Source organism: Carassius gibelio, chromosome A22, assembly GCF_023724105.1.
Source record: "Carassius gibelio isolate Cgi1373 ecotype wild population from Czech Republic chromosome A22, carGib1.2-hapl.c, whole genome shotgun sequence".
Lineage (NCBI taxonomy): Eukaryota > Metazoa > Chordata > Actinopteri > Cypriniformes > Cyprinidae > Carassius > Carassius gibelio.
The window spans coordinates 3,586,954-3,603,142 of NC_068392.1; the positions used below are offsets into that span (position 1 = coordinate 3,586,954).

General features: G+C 34.5%; 1 protein-coding gene across 5 annotated transcripts in view; it reads left to right on the plus strand.

Annotated features, from left to right (window-relative positions):
• LOC127942841 (unconventional myosin-IXb) overlaps positions 1 to 16,189 on the plus strand; it is a 45,521-nt gene that overhangs the window by 10,845 nt on the left and 18,487 nt on the right. For all 5 annotated transcript variants that reach the window (XM_052538822.1, XM_052538826.1, XM_052538824.1 and 2 more), the window contains exons 3-4: positions 7,947 to 8,041; positions 9,418 to 9,480. In XM_052538822.1, the coding sequence (XP_052394782.1) occupies positions 7,947 to 8,041; positions 9,418 to 9,480 (158 nt within the window). The remainder of the gene's footprint in view (positions 1 to 7,946; positions 8,042 to 9,417; positions 9,481 to 16,189) is intronic.

Sequence of the window (16,189 nt, forward strand, 5' to 3'; positions counted from 1 at the left end):
ACTGAAAGTAGAGACTTACTCTTGGATAGATTCTGAGTTTGAGTCTCTAAGAATTTGTAAACCTTTGAGATGCTGTTTAACTGTATTGAAAAGGTAAAGGTAAAAGAAGTTAACTGATGGGTTTGCAGTTTGCAGTAGTCAACTGTAGACATTGTCAACCCCCAAAAATGGTAAAGTATAAGAACCATTAGATTTGTGTTGACTTTGATCCATTGGATACTTCTACAGATTAGCATTTTTTTCTTCATTGTAGGATCTGGAAAAGAATTCAGGATCAGTAGATTTGTTGGAGGACTTACTGGGACATGGGATAGCTGATGACCATTTTTCATTGTCGAATTGACATTTCATGCTGCACAGATTCTATGCTCAAGTCTCTAGAGTTTCCTAACCTTTCACATGTTTTTGTGCAGTTACTGAGATGGTTAAGATAAAGGAAGACTGTTGATGGGTTTGCGGTTGGCAGTTGTCAACCTCAGAACTTGTCAACCCCCCAAAAACTGTATGTTATGTAAGAACCCTACATTTGATAGTCTGTCTTGGGTGTTTGTGTTGTATCTTTATTTGAGCATTTTGCATTAGTTTCTTCAAATCCTTGGAGGCTTGCTTCTACAAAATAGCTCATTTGTTGGAATTGTAGGGTCTGGAAAACTCGCTACTTTGAACAATGCTTCGTAACAACCTTAATGACAGCTTACCCATAGATCACTCAGTCTTCACTGTAAACTGTGGCTCTTTGGATCAGTTTTTTTACAGAGCATTTTCCCACAAGCCTGTGCTTGAAACGTGGGGTCACAACTTGCATACAACTGTACTTGCATAGCTCATGTTGCAGTACTGGCTAACCTACATCTGGAGGCTTTCCTCAGGGGGCTGTGTCTCATGCAGTTCTTGTTGTTTTATGTCTCTTGCTTTAAAATTATAGCTCGGTCCCATAAACATGTTCAAGCACATTCTGTTATTGTGCAAAATATCAGTAGAAACCCTTCCCCAACTCTGATCTCATGGTGGTTTATGGTAGAGGTACCTCTGGTAAAAACTGACCTTTGAGACTCTTGGACTTGACGGTTAGAGTGGATATTGTGAGTCTTTCACAACTCATGGGTTAACATCTAAAGGGTCTTGTAAAGTCCTTCTTCTCAAGATTTCACGGTTGCATACAAGTGCTATTTTTGAAGTTACCAGTCAGACAAAAACAACCCACTTGGCTTCTACGATTCCCATCACTTCTTTAGTACTGCAGAGGTTTCCTGTACACATGATGTCATTAGAAAACCTTTGGTGTCATTTCTTAGCATAGCCTCCTTTAACAGAATAAGTGTAGCAAGTCCTAAAAGGGATGGAAGATGGCAGGTTTTGTTTGACGCTTGCCCCAGTGCTTGTGGTTACTGAAAACTAGAAGTCAGTTCTCCGCAGTCAGCACAGTCATTGTCCCTTGGCAGACAAGTCTTCAGGCTTCATTAAAAAATATTCCCCACATCTCTGCATTTGTGGTGAGAAGCATTCTGTGAATCTGGTCAATTGAACATTGAGCCCAGAATGAGACTCCATCCAGAAGTTTTCAATGATAGTAGTCAGATCTCCCTTAGGCTTCTCTTCCTTTTATGGTCTCATGAAGTCCAATTGTCTCGTCCATCTTACAAGATGTTCAATTGGTGCTGATTTTTAAGAAAGGACCAAATATTCAGTTTTTATTATTCTCTGCATTGTATCAGAGGGAAAAGTTTCCATATGTGAGTCAGTGCAAAGTTCCTCCTCGTCTTTTTTAGTTATTTTGACTGTTTGACGGATACATCAACTCATGTCCCAATTCCAAACTTTTGGACCACAAGTTACCACCATCAGTTTCTTCTACCGAAGTTACAACTGTGGAATAGTTTAAGGGATCGTTCACCCAAATAATGTAAATGCTGTCCTTGATTACTCAATTAATTATGTCACCTTTTTAATTGGTTTTAATTGTCACCTTCCGAGGCACCTCGCCCAGTAGCAACTAGTTTTGTGTAAGTTTAGCTTTAAACTGAATCGAAAGCAAATTGATTGACCTTGACTCAATCTAAACTGTAATTTTACAGTTCTTTCTTTTTAAAGCTGAACGTTGCTGTCTCAGTTTCAACTTGCATGATGTAAAAGAGATGTTTGGCACCTGTTGTTATTGACCAACACGTCAGACCGGTTTCGGGCGCCTTTTCACCGGAGCTGCCCTCTTTCGAAATCCCCCTCCTACAACACATTGCTTTGTTTGAATGCATATTTCACCTTCAGTGCATGCCGAACAACATCTACGGCGAGTAAACCATGCTGTTTGACCTAATAATGTGGCATGCTCTTCTTGAAAGTGCCCTACAGGAAAACAGTTGGGAATCCAGCAAGTCAAAAATGTGTTTTTTGTCCAGAACCAAATGGCTTTTCTGGATTACGTCAATGAGTATCATATAACAGGAGAGTTCGGAGACTCTGCAAATGCCATTGAGCTCTTTCTTTTTTACACAATGGCTCTGCAAAACACCTTGTTTCTGTGTCAACAATTTGGCTTTTGATCACACACGTGAGTCCTCTGAAGTAATACAGAACTTCCCTCTGTCTGATCACTTCTTCAACAGGAAGCAGTTTTTTTTTCAACAGGAAGTGGTAGCGGTAGAGGTTTCGCTCCCCATTGGCCGGTCTGCTCACTGGGTGTCGAGACCCAGCATGTTGTTCCTCAGGAAGCTGTCATGGCTATATCATGGCCATTGTTTATCTCCAGGCTTTGTGTTAGTCTTGTGTGGTGGACTTTGGCTTCCTGAAACTGTCTGAGCTATTTTTGGTGGGATGACTGTAATGACACACGTGGGATGTCGACATGTGGAAAAGAGTACCATAAAATGGCCAATTGGAGACCTACACTAATAATCTCGGTCGATTCCAGTTTCTAGCAACCTGGACCGAAACTTTTCAGTTAATTTAAAACCTGAATACATTCACAGGCCTTTAAACTGTAGCCAAACACCAAATGTCTAACTTGAAGATCTTATTTGTGTTTATTAGATTGATTTCTGAACTGCTGCGCTTTTCGTTCCCTAAAGGCAATTAGCTTTAATGCTAGGGCAGCCATTGTTATAAAAAAATTTTCCATAGTACTTGTACTTATTTTTTTTCCACCTTTCTTCATATAATGTATCTTGATTGCTGTTGTGAGCTAATGAATTGTTGCCTCGTTCTGCTTGAAGGTCATTTGTTGACATGCTATTGTGTCGTGATCTCAATTAGCGCTAGTACACGCTGTCACCAGCTAACCCGATATCGTAACGGCGAACAAAACCACCCAGAGTCTGCCTTTTGTGTTCACGCTGAAGACTGGGAAAATGAAGTCACACAGCTCACTTGAGATGGCCTGATGTTTGTGCTCAATGGCTCCGAGGCCGTGAATAAAAAAAAGCAGCTCTATCTGACAGTCATGTGAGCATCCCATAGTGTTACTTTTGAGTAATAGGATTCTACAGGCCTTTTTATGAAATGGCTTTGAGAACAGGGTCTTTGTTGATCCCAGATGGATTGTATGGATGGCTTATATTTCAGTGGCTGTGTGTATACTGTATGTAAAGGAGCAGTCTTATGCCGCATGATTAATGTGGCTGATAATATCTATACAAAGTTGTTTTGTGATATTATATGTACAGTAGTACACTTGTACATTATATGTTAGCATACAATGTATCTGTTTATTTTGTAAAAATGTTAACTATTTCTAAATCAATTGTATATTATGTGCAATATTGTAGTATAATATTAAAGCAATGTATAGTACAATTTCAAATAATTTATTGTCTTATTATTAGTAGTGTTTAAACACTCACTTATAATTTATAGTAATTTAATTGTATAATTTATTTAAAATATGTAGATTAGTACATGTGTATTAATATACTGGATATATAAGCATTGTACTAAAATATTGAGTTTAAATTATTTAATCGAAATGAACATTTTCATGTGTATACATCTATTATAAATGGTATATGTTTAAATACACATAAATATATAGTTTGTGCATTTATTAATTTATAATATTTATTTAATTATTTTTTGCATTTAAGTCTTCATATAAACATACTGTGTGTTTATGTAATAAACCTGTCAAATAATTTTAAATTTTATCATTTTTATGTATATACACACATTAAATAGAAATATATAATTATGTATTAGTGTTTGTGTGTATAGTATAATGTACTATTTTATGATTTTATAATAATTTAATGATTTAAAAATAGTTAATATAATTATAATTGTATTATTATTTAATTATAAATTCATCAAATAGAAATTATTATATTAATATTAATTGAAATTTAAATATACTGTGTAATATACATAATTTGTAAATAATAATAATTATAATAATGAGTTAAAAGGTATGTTCATTTATATCAATATTTAATTTAAGAAAGTTTTGGTGTGTATATATAATGTATACAGCATAATATATTTTATATATTAAAATTATTTTATAATTGTTTATTCAAATTGTTTAATTAAAAATCAATTAAATTGTTATATTAATACTAATATTTCTATATCAATATTTAGTTTCTCATGCTGCTGTTGTTGTAGTGTTGGAGTTTCCGAGTGACTCAAAGGGTCAGTCCTTGCTTCTGCTCAAACCCAATGTGTGTTGATGCCGCTGGCGAGCAGTCAGTTCAACTAAATGGGATTTATTGTTGTCGAAGTTCGAGTTTCGATGCGGAAGCAGAGCCTTGTGGCTTTGTCGTGGAAATCTGTGGAAAGCTGACTCCCAAATAACAGTGAAGAATAAGAACTAGTACAGACAGGTCTGCAGATTTCTGTCTTCTCCCCTGCCCCGTATTATTTCCTTTCCCAGCTCAGACAGAAAAGGCTTGAGCGTGTGCGCTGCAGTTGCGACATTCTGACAGAAAAATAGCCCGGTTGGCTTCTGCGGTCGCGCCGTTGTTTCCTCATAGCACTCGAGCCCTACACCAATCAGCAGGAGCTTGTGAGCTTGTGTTGTTTATCGAGTGATTGCCAACCGCTCGTGTCAAACCAACACAGCTGGTCTGCTCCGTTTCTGACGGACTTCAGCGAGAGAGAGATCTTTCCCTTCTGTGTTTTTTCGGTGGATCTTTCTGAACGTTTCCACGAGTTCAGAGCCCAAAAATATTCAAATTCTGAGAATTGTTTCTGAAAGCATTGCCAATGTATTTCTGAAACACATTGAAACACACAACACAGGCTGTGAACGATGTATTTCTGAATAGTGGAGTTAAACAGTTTTTCACTGTGTTCAGGATATTGTGGGCGGGGCTAAAGAGTGGGTTTGATGACACACTGGAGCCCCCGAGCCATGGCCCCTCCCCTAACACTATAAGTAGAGCACTTTTGCAAACCATTCACCCGCTCAATCGCGAGTTGTCAGTACTGTTAGGACACACTAGGACAGCGCTTGTCAATTCCAGTCCTCGCGCCCCCCAGCTCTGAATATTTTGCATGTCTCTCTTTAACACACCTGATTCAGATAATCGGCTCATTAGAAGTGAGCTCTGTGCATGAACTGTGTTCCCATTGACATGGTCCCTAAAGAGTGTTCATTGAGTGAAGTTTACCTCACTTCGAAACATTCATTCATGGATTTGCACTGCGCAAACATCTTCACACGGACAAGTGTGACATCATATACCTCTGTAAATAAATACAATTTAAATTCACGTCTCGCACACTTCAATGCATTTTGAATGGAACATATACGTTCGCTTCGAGCTGGAATCACGGCGGAATATCCTGTGATGTCCGCTTCACAAGGCACGTCTGAAACCATAAGAGAAACATACAAAATGATCGACCGATATATCGAGTAACCGATATTTTCCCCGATATTTGAACATTTTACCATTATTGGGTATCGGTTTTGTAATATCAGATTTACCGATAAATGCCACAATCTGTCAGGTGTTATGAGAATTTCAAATAATTATGCAGTGAATAAACATTATCCAGTGAATTATTTTTGACTCTGTAGCTATTAAACGACTTATAAACCTACTAAAAGGACGTTTTAAACTACCGTTTATCATGATTGATATATCATGCCTATTTTTATTAACATTTATTTTTCATTATCTGTATGTGCTTATTTTTGTTTACTTATCTACTTTATTGTTTTATTTATTTTGTTTATTGCATTATTTTTATTTGTATACATTTTATTTTTCTTTTAATCTTCATTTTTAGTATTTAAATCTTTTTGATAATCCTTTTTTCATCCATCTTTGTATTGACTACTAATGTTCATGTAGTTACAGAATACTAATGATTATTATCATAATAATGTTTTAATATTACATTTTTGTTATTAAATAGCCGATTTAAATTGATATTTTTACTTTATTATTAATACTTAATAAAAAAGATTTTTTTTTTCTTTTTTTTTTTTTTGCTATAGTTTTTTTAGTCAATTTTGTTTACTTTTTGATTATTAATTTTCTTTCCAGAAATGTTCTATTTCTTCTATAGATTTACTTGTTTATTTTTATTTATACATTTATTAAAAACAGCATGGTCTGTGACATCATGAAGTCGTGAGTGAATCATAACGTTTTTGGGTGTACTGTCTCTTTAAGCACAGAAGCTCTGATTGGTTACAGTATCTGCTTCAGTTTTTCCCCAACGTTCAGCAGTGCGTTTTGGAAGCGGGTCAAAGGTTGAGCGCGGGGAATCTTAATTAGGTTAGAGCCCTTCCCCCGGTCCGTCTGGAGCGGGACGGTTTTCCTCTGCTGGCTGGCACAAAGCCGCCCTCTTTAACATGCACAGAGCCACTTTCCCCACGGCAGGCCTTTTGTTGGCTTATTGAGGGATGGGGTGACCCTGCACCCTCTACTCTTCCCCAGCGGCCCATTAATAAAAGGGGGTCGCTGTCACTGTTTTTTGCACAGATGGGCAACCCCACACTGGAGGTGTGAACCGATGATTATGATAATGTGATAAGATCAAACTGCTCTTCACAAGTCAGAGCGAAAACTAGCATCCGACACGTTCAGACAGATTGACTCAAATAAAGAGCATTGTTTTATTGCTCTCAGATGAGGACTGCATCTGAAACGGGTTTTGTTTAAAGCTCATTCATAACAAATTAAATATGAATAATAAAATGAAATAATAATAATAGTACAATTAAATGATAAAAGTAATAATGATTTAATAATTTTTTCATTTAATTATTTAAATTAAGAATTATTATTATTAAAACAATTATAATAATGTTTTAATAAAGATGTGTATTATGTTTTAAATCAAATAGTTTATCTATTACTGTTTTTTTATTCTATTTGTATTCAGTTTATTTTTTTTTGATCAATAATTAGTCATTAACATATTTATTTATTTAGATATTAACAGAAAGAATAAAATATATATTTATCAGGTTTGCCGTTATATTATTTATATTCTTTTGTTAATTTTTTTAATAATTTTTTTGTTAATAATTAGTAATAGTTATTATTATTGACAATAATAATGATGATTAATAATAATTTAAAATATTTTATTATTAGGTATTATATTTTTTGTTTCTATTATCATTAATAAATGAAGGCAATAAAATGAAGATCATAACGAATTAATGTGCAAAATGTTAGTTACAATAATGATTAACCAATGATGATAATTAAATGGTGATTAATAATAATAATAATAATAATTATTATTATTTGTTATTATTATTATTATTATATAATGCAACATGGTAATTTAATATTACTGTTTTAATAGTTAATAATCAATTTTTTATTATTATATATTTTAATTAAAATACACATTTAAACACACACTTAAGATTTTTCTCTTCACAAAATGTTATGATTAGTTGGCACATGCACATCTTGCTTAAAAAAAAAAAAAAAAAACTAACACAACTTGTCTTTAAGTCATGCATCCTGTTGGGTTTTCTTTTGCAGGCATTTGGCAACGCAAAGACGGCCAACAACAACAACTCCAGTCGATTCGGAAAGTTCATCCAGGTCAATTACCTGGAGAGTGGAGTGGTGCGCGGGTGAGTGTCTGGCTTTGATCGGCTTTATCAGCTGACGTCTGACGTCACACCGGCCACTTCCTCCGACTCACTTCCTCCTCAGAAGAGCGGCTCTTATCACAGATCGTTCTCTATGGTTTATTGTTCGTTCTGGCCAAATTTCACTTTTTTTTTTTTTATCTGAACCGCCATCTTAGTTTAGTTTATCTGTTTGTAGTCACCCTTTTTTGGCTTCTTTTCATTTCACTTGAGTGGTTTAATGTTTACTTGAGGTTTCAGCTAAACCTTTCCCAGGTGCAGTAAAAAATTAATAATTTAATCATCATCATGTATTGAATTAATAAATCTTTAATGACTGCATAATTTTTCAATAAAGAAATATATTTGACGTTAGAACTAAATTGGTAATTTTTTATATATATAAATACATATGATAAATAAATTACTTATAATAATATAAATAAATGTAATAAATACGGTATAAAATAATAATTTAAATAAAGTAAATATAGAAATACATTTTGATAAAAAAAAATGAATATTTAAAATTATTTTAAATCAGCTTAAATTATACCATGATGTATAAATACATTTAAAATCTAAATAAATCTAATATCTGAATAATTAAATGTAATACATAAATAATGTAAATAAAAAAAATGTAATATATAAATACATTTTGATTAAAGAAAACTATTACAATGAATATCTAAAATTATTTTAAATCATCTTAAATTATACCATGATGTGTAAATACATTTAAAATTTAAATCTAATATCTGAATGAATACATAAAAAAACATATAAAATAATAGTGTAAATAAATAAATAATAATGTAATATTTAAATGTAGACATTAATGTAGAAATACATTTTGATAAAAAACACTATTACAGTGAATATCTAAAATTATTTTAAATCATCTTAAATTATACCATGATGTGTAAATGCATTTAAAATCGAAATAAGTGTGATATCTAAATAAATACATTTAATAAATGAATAAAAAATAATAATGTAAACAAATAAAATAAATGCATTTTGATAAAAAAAAAAAAAAAACTGCATTACAATAACTTTTTTTTCATGCATTACAGAAATGACAATGACTGTTCCACAGTATGATGATAAGGCGAAAATGTGCTTGATTGACATGTAAATGAGTCATAAAAATATGCCTGGCTAATAAAGTCAATATTTTTTTTAAGTATGTAATCATTACAAAGTTAGTAAAATTGCAGTCCATCCCAGAACAGGTTGGTTTGGTTCTCTCTTAAATGAGAACAAAGTGAATGAGGAGCGTTCGCTGGTGTGCTCTGAGGATCATCTTCTGGCCGTTCACCGAATGCACTTTGTGACGAAGACTGACGTTTGACGTGTTTGTGGTTGTCTTTCAGTGCTGTGGTTGAGAAATATCTACTGGAAAAGTCACGTCTGGTGTCCCGAGAGAAGAACGAGAGGTACGACGTTGTAGGGGAATTTACAGTTAAAACCCAAGGACCAGATATGTCGCAATGAAGACCAGGACTCAGAGATGAGTTCAATTAATAATAATAATTTTACTTGAAGAAAATAGTTTGCAATTTCATCAGCAGAAGTCAGCTTCAACACTCTCGAAGGAGTTCGCAGGCCGCCCCCAGTACAATACAAAATCAACCACAGTTATACCCTGACAGAGGATACTAATTGCGTCAATACATGAGTCAACAAAATTCTGATTGGTTCCAAAACCTAGATAAAACTCTCCAAAGACGTAGATCTGATACGCTGGACACTGGCAGTTGATCGTTTGTCCTGGGACTGTCTGAGCTTCTCCCTGTACAGACAGATACTAGCACACGTACACAGAGAACTTATCTAAAATTCAAGGCTTTCTAGCACTGGCGAGTGTCTTATCATTACGGTTGGATACACACACATAATATGTGGACATTACTCTTGAGGAAAAGAAATACAGCACACATAAGGTTACACATTTCACTCTTGCTATAACTTGATTAATAGTCAAACAAGAAATCATGTAATAATATAATATAATATCAGTATGAAGGATATGGCAACTCGGCATCCACTCCTTCAGTCCCCCGTTTTAGATCAATGTGGGGTCTAATACCCCACATCTGGTCTAATAAATGAGGTCAGGTGTAGTTGTGATGCATGCTAATAATGCAGGCTGTTGGTCAACTTAAACATGTGCATATACTTAACATCTCTGGTACTGGCTGACATTTCTAGTAATAAACACATTATTTTGTACAAAATACTTCCCATAATCATTCTTACTTCCCATATACATTCATCTACTTACTTAATCCCACAATATCGCCACTTGCACTAGTCTTTCTTCACATAATGTCTTTTCCAGTGAATCATTCGGTGTGTCCCTCTACCTGGAAAAGTGTCCTCACTTTCATCAACATATCTTTGTAAATACCTCTCTTCCTACTACAGCTACTTCACACTTACCCTCTAAAACCAAACATTTATCCAACAGCCTTAAGACTAAATTTGCATATCCATTAACCAGATTTAACAAATCATTAAAGAAAAACGCATACACTATAACCAATTAAAAACATTTTTTAACCCTTAAGAAGGATATTTGTCTTATTTGTTTTCTTTTAACATGTCTTATACAACTATGATGAATTTTAGTTAATTTGGTCATCGTAAAATAAACTCATTACAATTAACGTATATATATATTATTCTCTGGAAGCCGGGCTAAATGAATAACCACTGTTATTGCATTCCTGACATATGTCAGACCCTCAGTCACCTCACAGATACCAAATACAGACATTCAATGATCTGATACACAATCAATGATACAATTATAGAGATTGAATATCCATTTTACCCTTTCACTCCAAACTTGGTGTTAAAAACACAAAAATAAACAAACCAAAAATAAGTAAGATCAATATTGAGCCATCTTAAAAAAATAAAAATAAGAATAATCATAATCATAATTTCCTCAAACCTAGAGCAGTTCCTAGTTTATTACTTAATAGCCCTTTTATTAAGTTTTACTTTCACCCCGAATCCAGTTGCAGTCATCATAGTTCACCTGCTGTTTAAACATACATGAACCATTAACCTTGTCATTGTTAACACATTTGGTTAAAATTACATTTTAAGTATCGAAGTGTCTAACTTCAAAAATACAACTAACCTATCCACTTATTGTCATGCATGTATTTTATACCAGGACATTACTGTTAACCATACTCATTGCCTTATTATTACCTTTTTTTTAAATGTAAGTCTTGTCAATTATCATACCATATTACTGTACTCAGACTATATTAGCGACACATTCAGAAGCAAATCCTCAATACTTAGTATAAGGTCAATTTAGTTCTCACTGTTTTGTCAGTGATAAATGCTTACAGGTCAGCTACTTGATCAATGTCTTTAAAACCCTCGTTCATGTTTGTCATTTGGCAGTGATATTAATTTACTCAAAATTATTATAAACTGAAAAAGAGCAGACAGATTTCCCAATATTATTACTAAATGAACAATACTATTACTTAGTTCTAAACGGCCAAATATTTATTAAAGAGACATCCTCAGTTTCTGTAAATCTGTATTGAAACAGTATACATTATCAAAAAGCCCTGTCAGTGTTCACAATATTAATTTGATTTGACCTGACAGGTGTTCATAAGCAGCTCCATAGAGCCTATTACAATTGTGTTGTTTAAACAAAATGTATTATTATAATTTTTTTTTTTTTGCTGTGCTATTTCAATTAATTCAAACCTCTTGTTATGGATTTGCTCCATTAAGGGGCTATCCACACGTTTTTGTTCAACTTATCTCTGTTCTACATAAACCACTACATAAAGCTTTTGCACTATATTACACAAGCAGGATTCACTCCTTTGTTTTCCCACCAGGCTTCTTTATGTGAGGGTGCTCTCTGGATAATTTGGTTAGTGACGTAGCCAATCTGTCACTGTTTTTCTGCCGTCAAGTCTAAAATATTTACCTTCACCATTCAAACAACAAAGTGTTAACTTGTTAAAATTTAGACCCTCATTTAAATTTAGGCATGGATTTTAAACCCATTTTGGACGGCAAACTTAAATTTCAAAAATCCAATAATATAAACACTCTTAAACATATTAATCCAGAGAGTGATTTAAATCAGTATTATAAAAGACAAAACAAGTCATTATTACCAGTAGCAGACAGAGCTGGATAACCAATCCACTTAAAGCTCGTCCCATGTTCAGCATTGTCTTTTCATTAGTTTCACTCAGAATTATCGACTTCTGTAAAGTAATTTCACTCAACACATCTGTAATGATAAAACACTCATTCCAGAGGTTAGTGACTCAATTGAAACAAAACAGGAACAGAATTGTCCCCCAATAATATATATATAGCCATCCTCATGCATGCACATACTTAACACATTAATATTTTAACAGCTCATATTTAAGGTTTTCCTTTTGGTATTAAATCGGAAGGATTTAAACTCAAACATTGTCTGTGCATTTTACCAAGTTTGTACCTAATCTCTTATCTAATCTCAAAGTTTGCCTGATCATTAATGATTTTTATTTTGAGAAAAATCAGCTGGGTTGTTTTGGTCTTAAAATTATTGCTCTGTTTTGGTTACTCTTTCTTAGCAGGCCAATAATAGAAGAAGAGCACTATCCCTGCCTCCACTCAAGCACTCTCTCTCTCTCTCTCTCTCTTACTGTGCAAAATATTATTTATTTATTTATTTTGACAATTTTTGCCAAACTTTAACTTAGACTAAAATATAAAATTCATTACAACATATAACCCTAAATTATTCAAATAAGTTAAAAATGTCAAAGTTTCTAGATCTAAAATCTCAGTTTAAACTGTTTAAAATACATAATGCTAGGAACATTTCTTTAAAATTATTTTTACCTTACATGCTTAATTCCCTTAACCTTTGTTATCTAAACCATCTCTTGATTAAGCAGAAGCAGTCTTCATTTTTAGCCACCACCATATCTTGTTATCATCTTGTGTCATGCCTAATGACCTGCATGAGTAAAGACTATGATATAGACATATTAGTTCAATATCATTTTAGCCTCATAATTTTTTATTTTTTTAAATAATGTCTGTCATCACATGGTCTCAGATGGTTCTTGAAAGCCCATTGCCATTAACTCTTTATAAATAAGCTCCTTGTCCTCAGGGTGTGATCCACTGGCATAGTTGCATCAAGTTGTGGACGCTTGTCACAACAATCAATCAAGGACTGTGGTTGCTGATGATCAGGTCTGGAGGAGCTCACATTTTGAGGCAGATTCCTGTACTTCCTACAGTTCCCCTCTTAATGATGCTCTAGGCCTATCAAGCATCCGCTCAACTCCACTACCATCTCACATATAACACCTCCCTTCAGGGCAGGTGCCCAGTGGCGGTGACCCCCTGCCTTAGGTTGTCCCCTATTGGCCAGAAGAGGATCTTACCCGTCATTGAGAAATCACCTCATGCACACTGGTAACCACTCTTTCCCGTTGAAACATCCTCGACAGTCTTCTTCCAGAATCCAGTATTTCCTGCAGCTTAGGAAAGGTGCACTCAAGAACCATGAGAGCCATTGACAGCACCTACTAGTGTTAAAACATTGAAAAAGGTTAATCAAACTAATATTTAATCGCTAAACTCAATTGGATACCTCCAAACTATCATGCTGAGATTATCATTTTACTCTAGCCCAGTTTAAAACTTGTCAGAAATTATATGCATTTTAAAAATAAACATCTTTATATTTTTACTTTATTTTTGCAGCTCAAATGTTTCTCAAAGTTCTTTGCAGTCATTGTCATTACTTTTACATCAACTTGTATTTATTCATTCACTTAATTCTGGCCATGGCTTCTGAATTTCAACATTAGTTTTAAATCTGTCAGAGGTTATCTGACCCAGGTATATTACTTTGGGTCTTGCTAGCATGCTGTCTTCAAAGTTACTTTGAAACCCCCGTTTATGTTACTTGTTTACAACTTTATCATCTCATAAACAAAAAATAATTTTCTTTTCTTTTCTTTTTTCTTTTTTTATGATGCTGCGTGACTACAATTTTGCAATCCAACAATAAAATTACTCTTTTGGCCAAACATTAGTAAATATAGGAATTACATTTTTTTTTTTTTTTTTTTTTACTCAGAACATGTCTCTGGTACTTTCAAAGCTTAAGCCAGAGTCATGGTGGGGGCCAGCATGAGATAAAACAACGGCTTCATTGTAGTCAAAGTAATTTTATCTTTTTTAACAAAACATAAGCTTATAAGTTTTTCCAAAATGCCACTGCCAATTTGTGTGCCTACAGTTTTTTTTTTTTTTTTTTTTTCACTAACCCAGAATTCTGTTCAGTATTGCTTGTCAGGACTTTCAACAATTATATAGGAACTGGAACAGGTCTTATGATATCATTCTTTGTCATCTGAACCTTCTATGCACAGAGAATCAGATTAAATCATCACTCAGTTACTTATGGGATTATTTTTAATAAATCGGCACATACATTTATAAATGTTTATTTCTCAGGTTCTTTCTAAGTTTAAAGCCAATCAAGTTTTTGTTTTAACATTACAATCAGAATTAAAGCTCAGACTGATCATTCTTTAAATGAATTCAGAGAATATATATATTTTTTTAAAGTCAGAGCTTCAGAGCCAAACTGTTTACAGCATTTGCTCTCTTCTGTTTCATTATTTCTATCAGGGCTGACCAGGTTACCTAATTTGTCAGTCATATTTCTATCATAAACCAAAAACATATTGAGGCGGCGATCTTACCAACAGCACTTGACTTCTGCGTGATGAAATTGCAAAGTATATTCCAGAATTTCCATATACTGGTCCAATCCAATCAGGGTCATGAAAACTACATTTTAGCTCTTTTGGGGTTGTTCCTGAGGCATCCCAGATCAATCAATACTTTCCCTTTGCATATATCCCTATATTTTTATAGGTGCACACATGAATTATCACTATTTATTTTTAAACACTAATTTTGGATACTCTTTTCCCCTAACCACTGACCTGGCCTATTTCTAAGCTCGGGGCGCCCCCGTCTGTAATGGTGGGTGATCGAGAGTTGGAAGAGCGAGATATGACTAGAACCCCCGTCTAGCGTCTTACATTCTTCTCGGGATTTCCCATACCCCTACTTTGGCTTACCCGGCCGTAAATGCACTGCCCTTTATGGCCTCTCGTGCTTTTGGCTCTCTGTGCTTTGACCCAGCACTCCCCTTTATGGGTTCACATGCCTGTTAAGAATGCGTTTTTGTCCCCCCCTGGACTGTGCACACCTAGAAACAAATTTTTACGTCTCTCTCTAAGACCTATAGGTGTGCACCTGTTCCCTCTGTAACTGTACACATCTCTAAATATCTTATATCAAGACCTACCGATGTGTACTTGTACCCCTTATACTCACAAGGTTACTTATTTACAGGTATATTGTGACACCAATTTACCTACTCCACCCTGGAGCTGGTGTCTACCCCCTCACGTCTGAGTGAGTCTATCGTTCCTCCTTCTCTCGACCCCCTCCACTTACAGACAGTTCCTAACCAATAATATTAAATCTAAAATCTTTCCTACCTTGGTTTGATGATTGATCAGGGATGTCAACAAGGAACTATTGCCCGCCGATCCTCCACCATTAACTGTAGGGGAATTTACAGTTAAAACCCAAGGACCAGATATGTCGCAATGAAGACCAGGACTCAGAGATGAGTTCAATTAATAATAATAATTTTACTTGAAGAAAATAGTTTGCAATTTCATCAGCAGAAGTCAGCTTCAACACTCTCGAAGGAGTTCGCAGGCCGCCCCCAGTACAATACAAAATCAACCACAGTTATACCCTGACAGAGGATACTAATTGCGTCAATACATGAGTCAACAAAATTCTGATTGGTTCCAAAACCTAGATAAAACTCTCCAAAGACGTAGATCTGATACGCTGGACACTGGCAGTTGATCGTTTGTCCTGGGACTGTCTGAGCTTCTCCCTGTACAGACAGATACTAGCACACGTACACAGAGAACTTATCTAAAATTCAAGGCTTTCTAGCACTGGCGAGTGTCTTATCATTACGGTTGGATACACACACATAATATGTGGACATTACTCTTGAGGAAAAGAAATACAGCACAC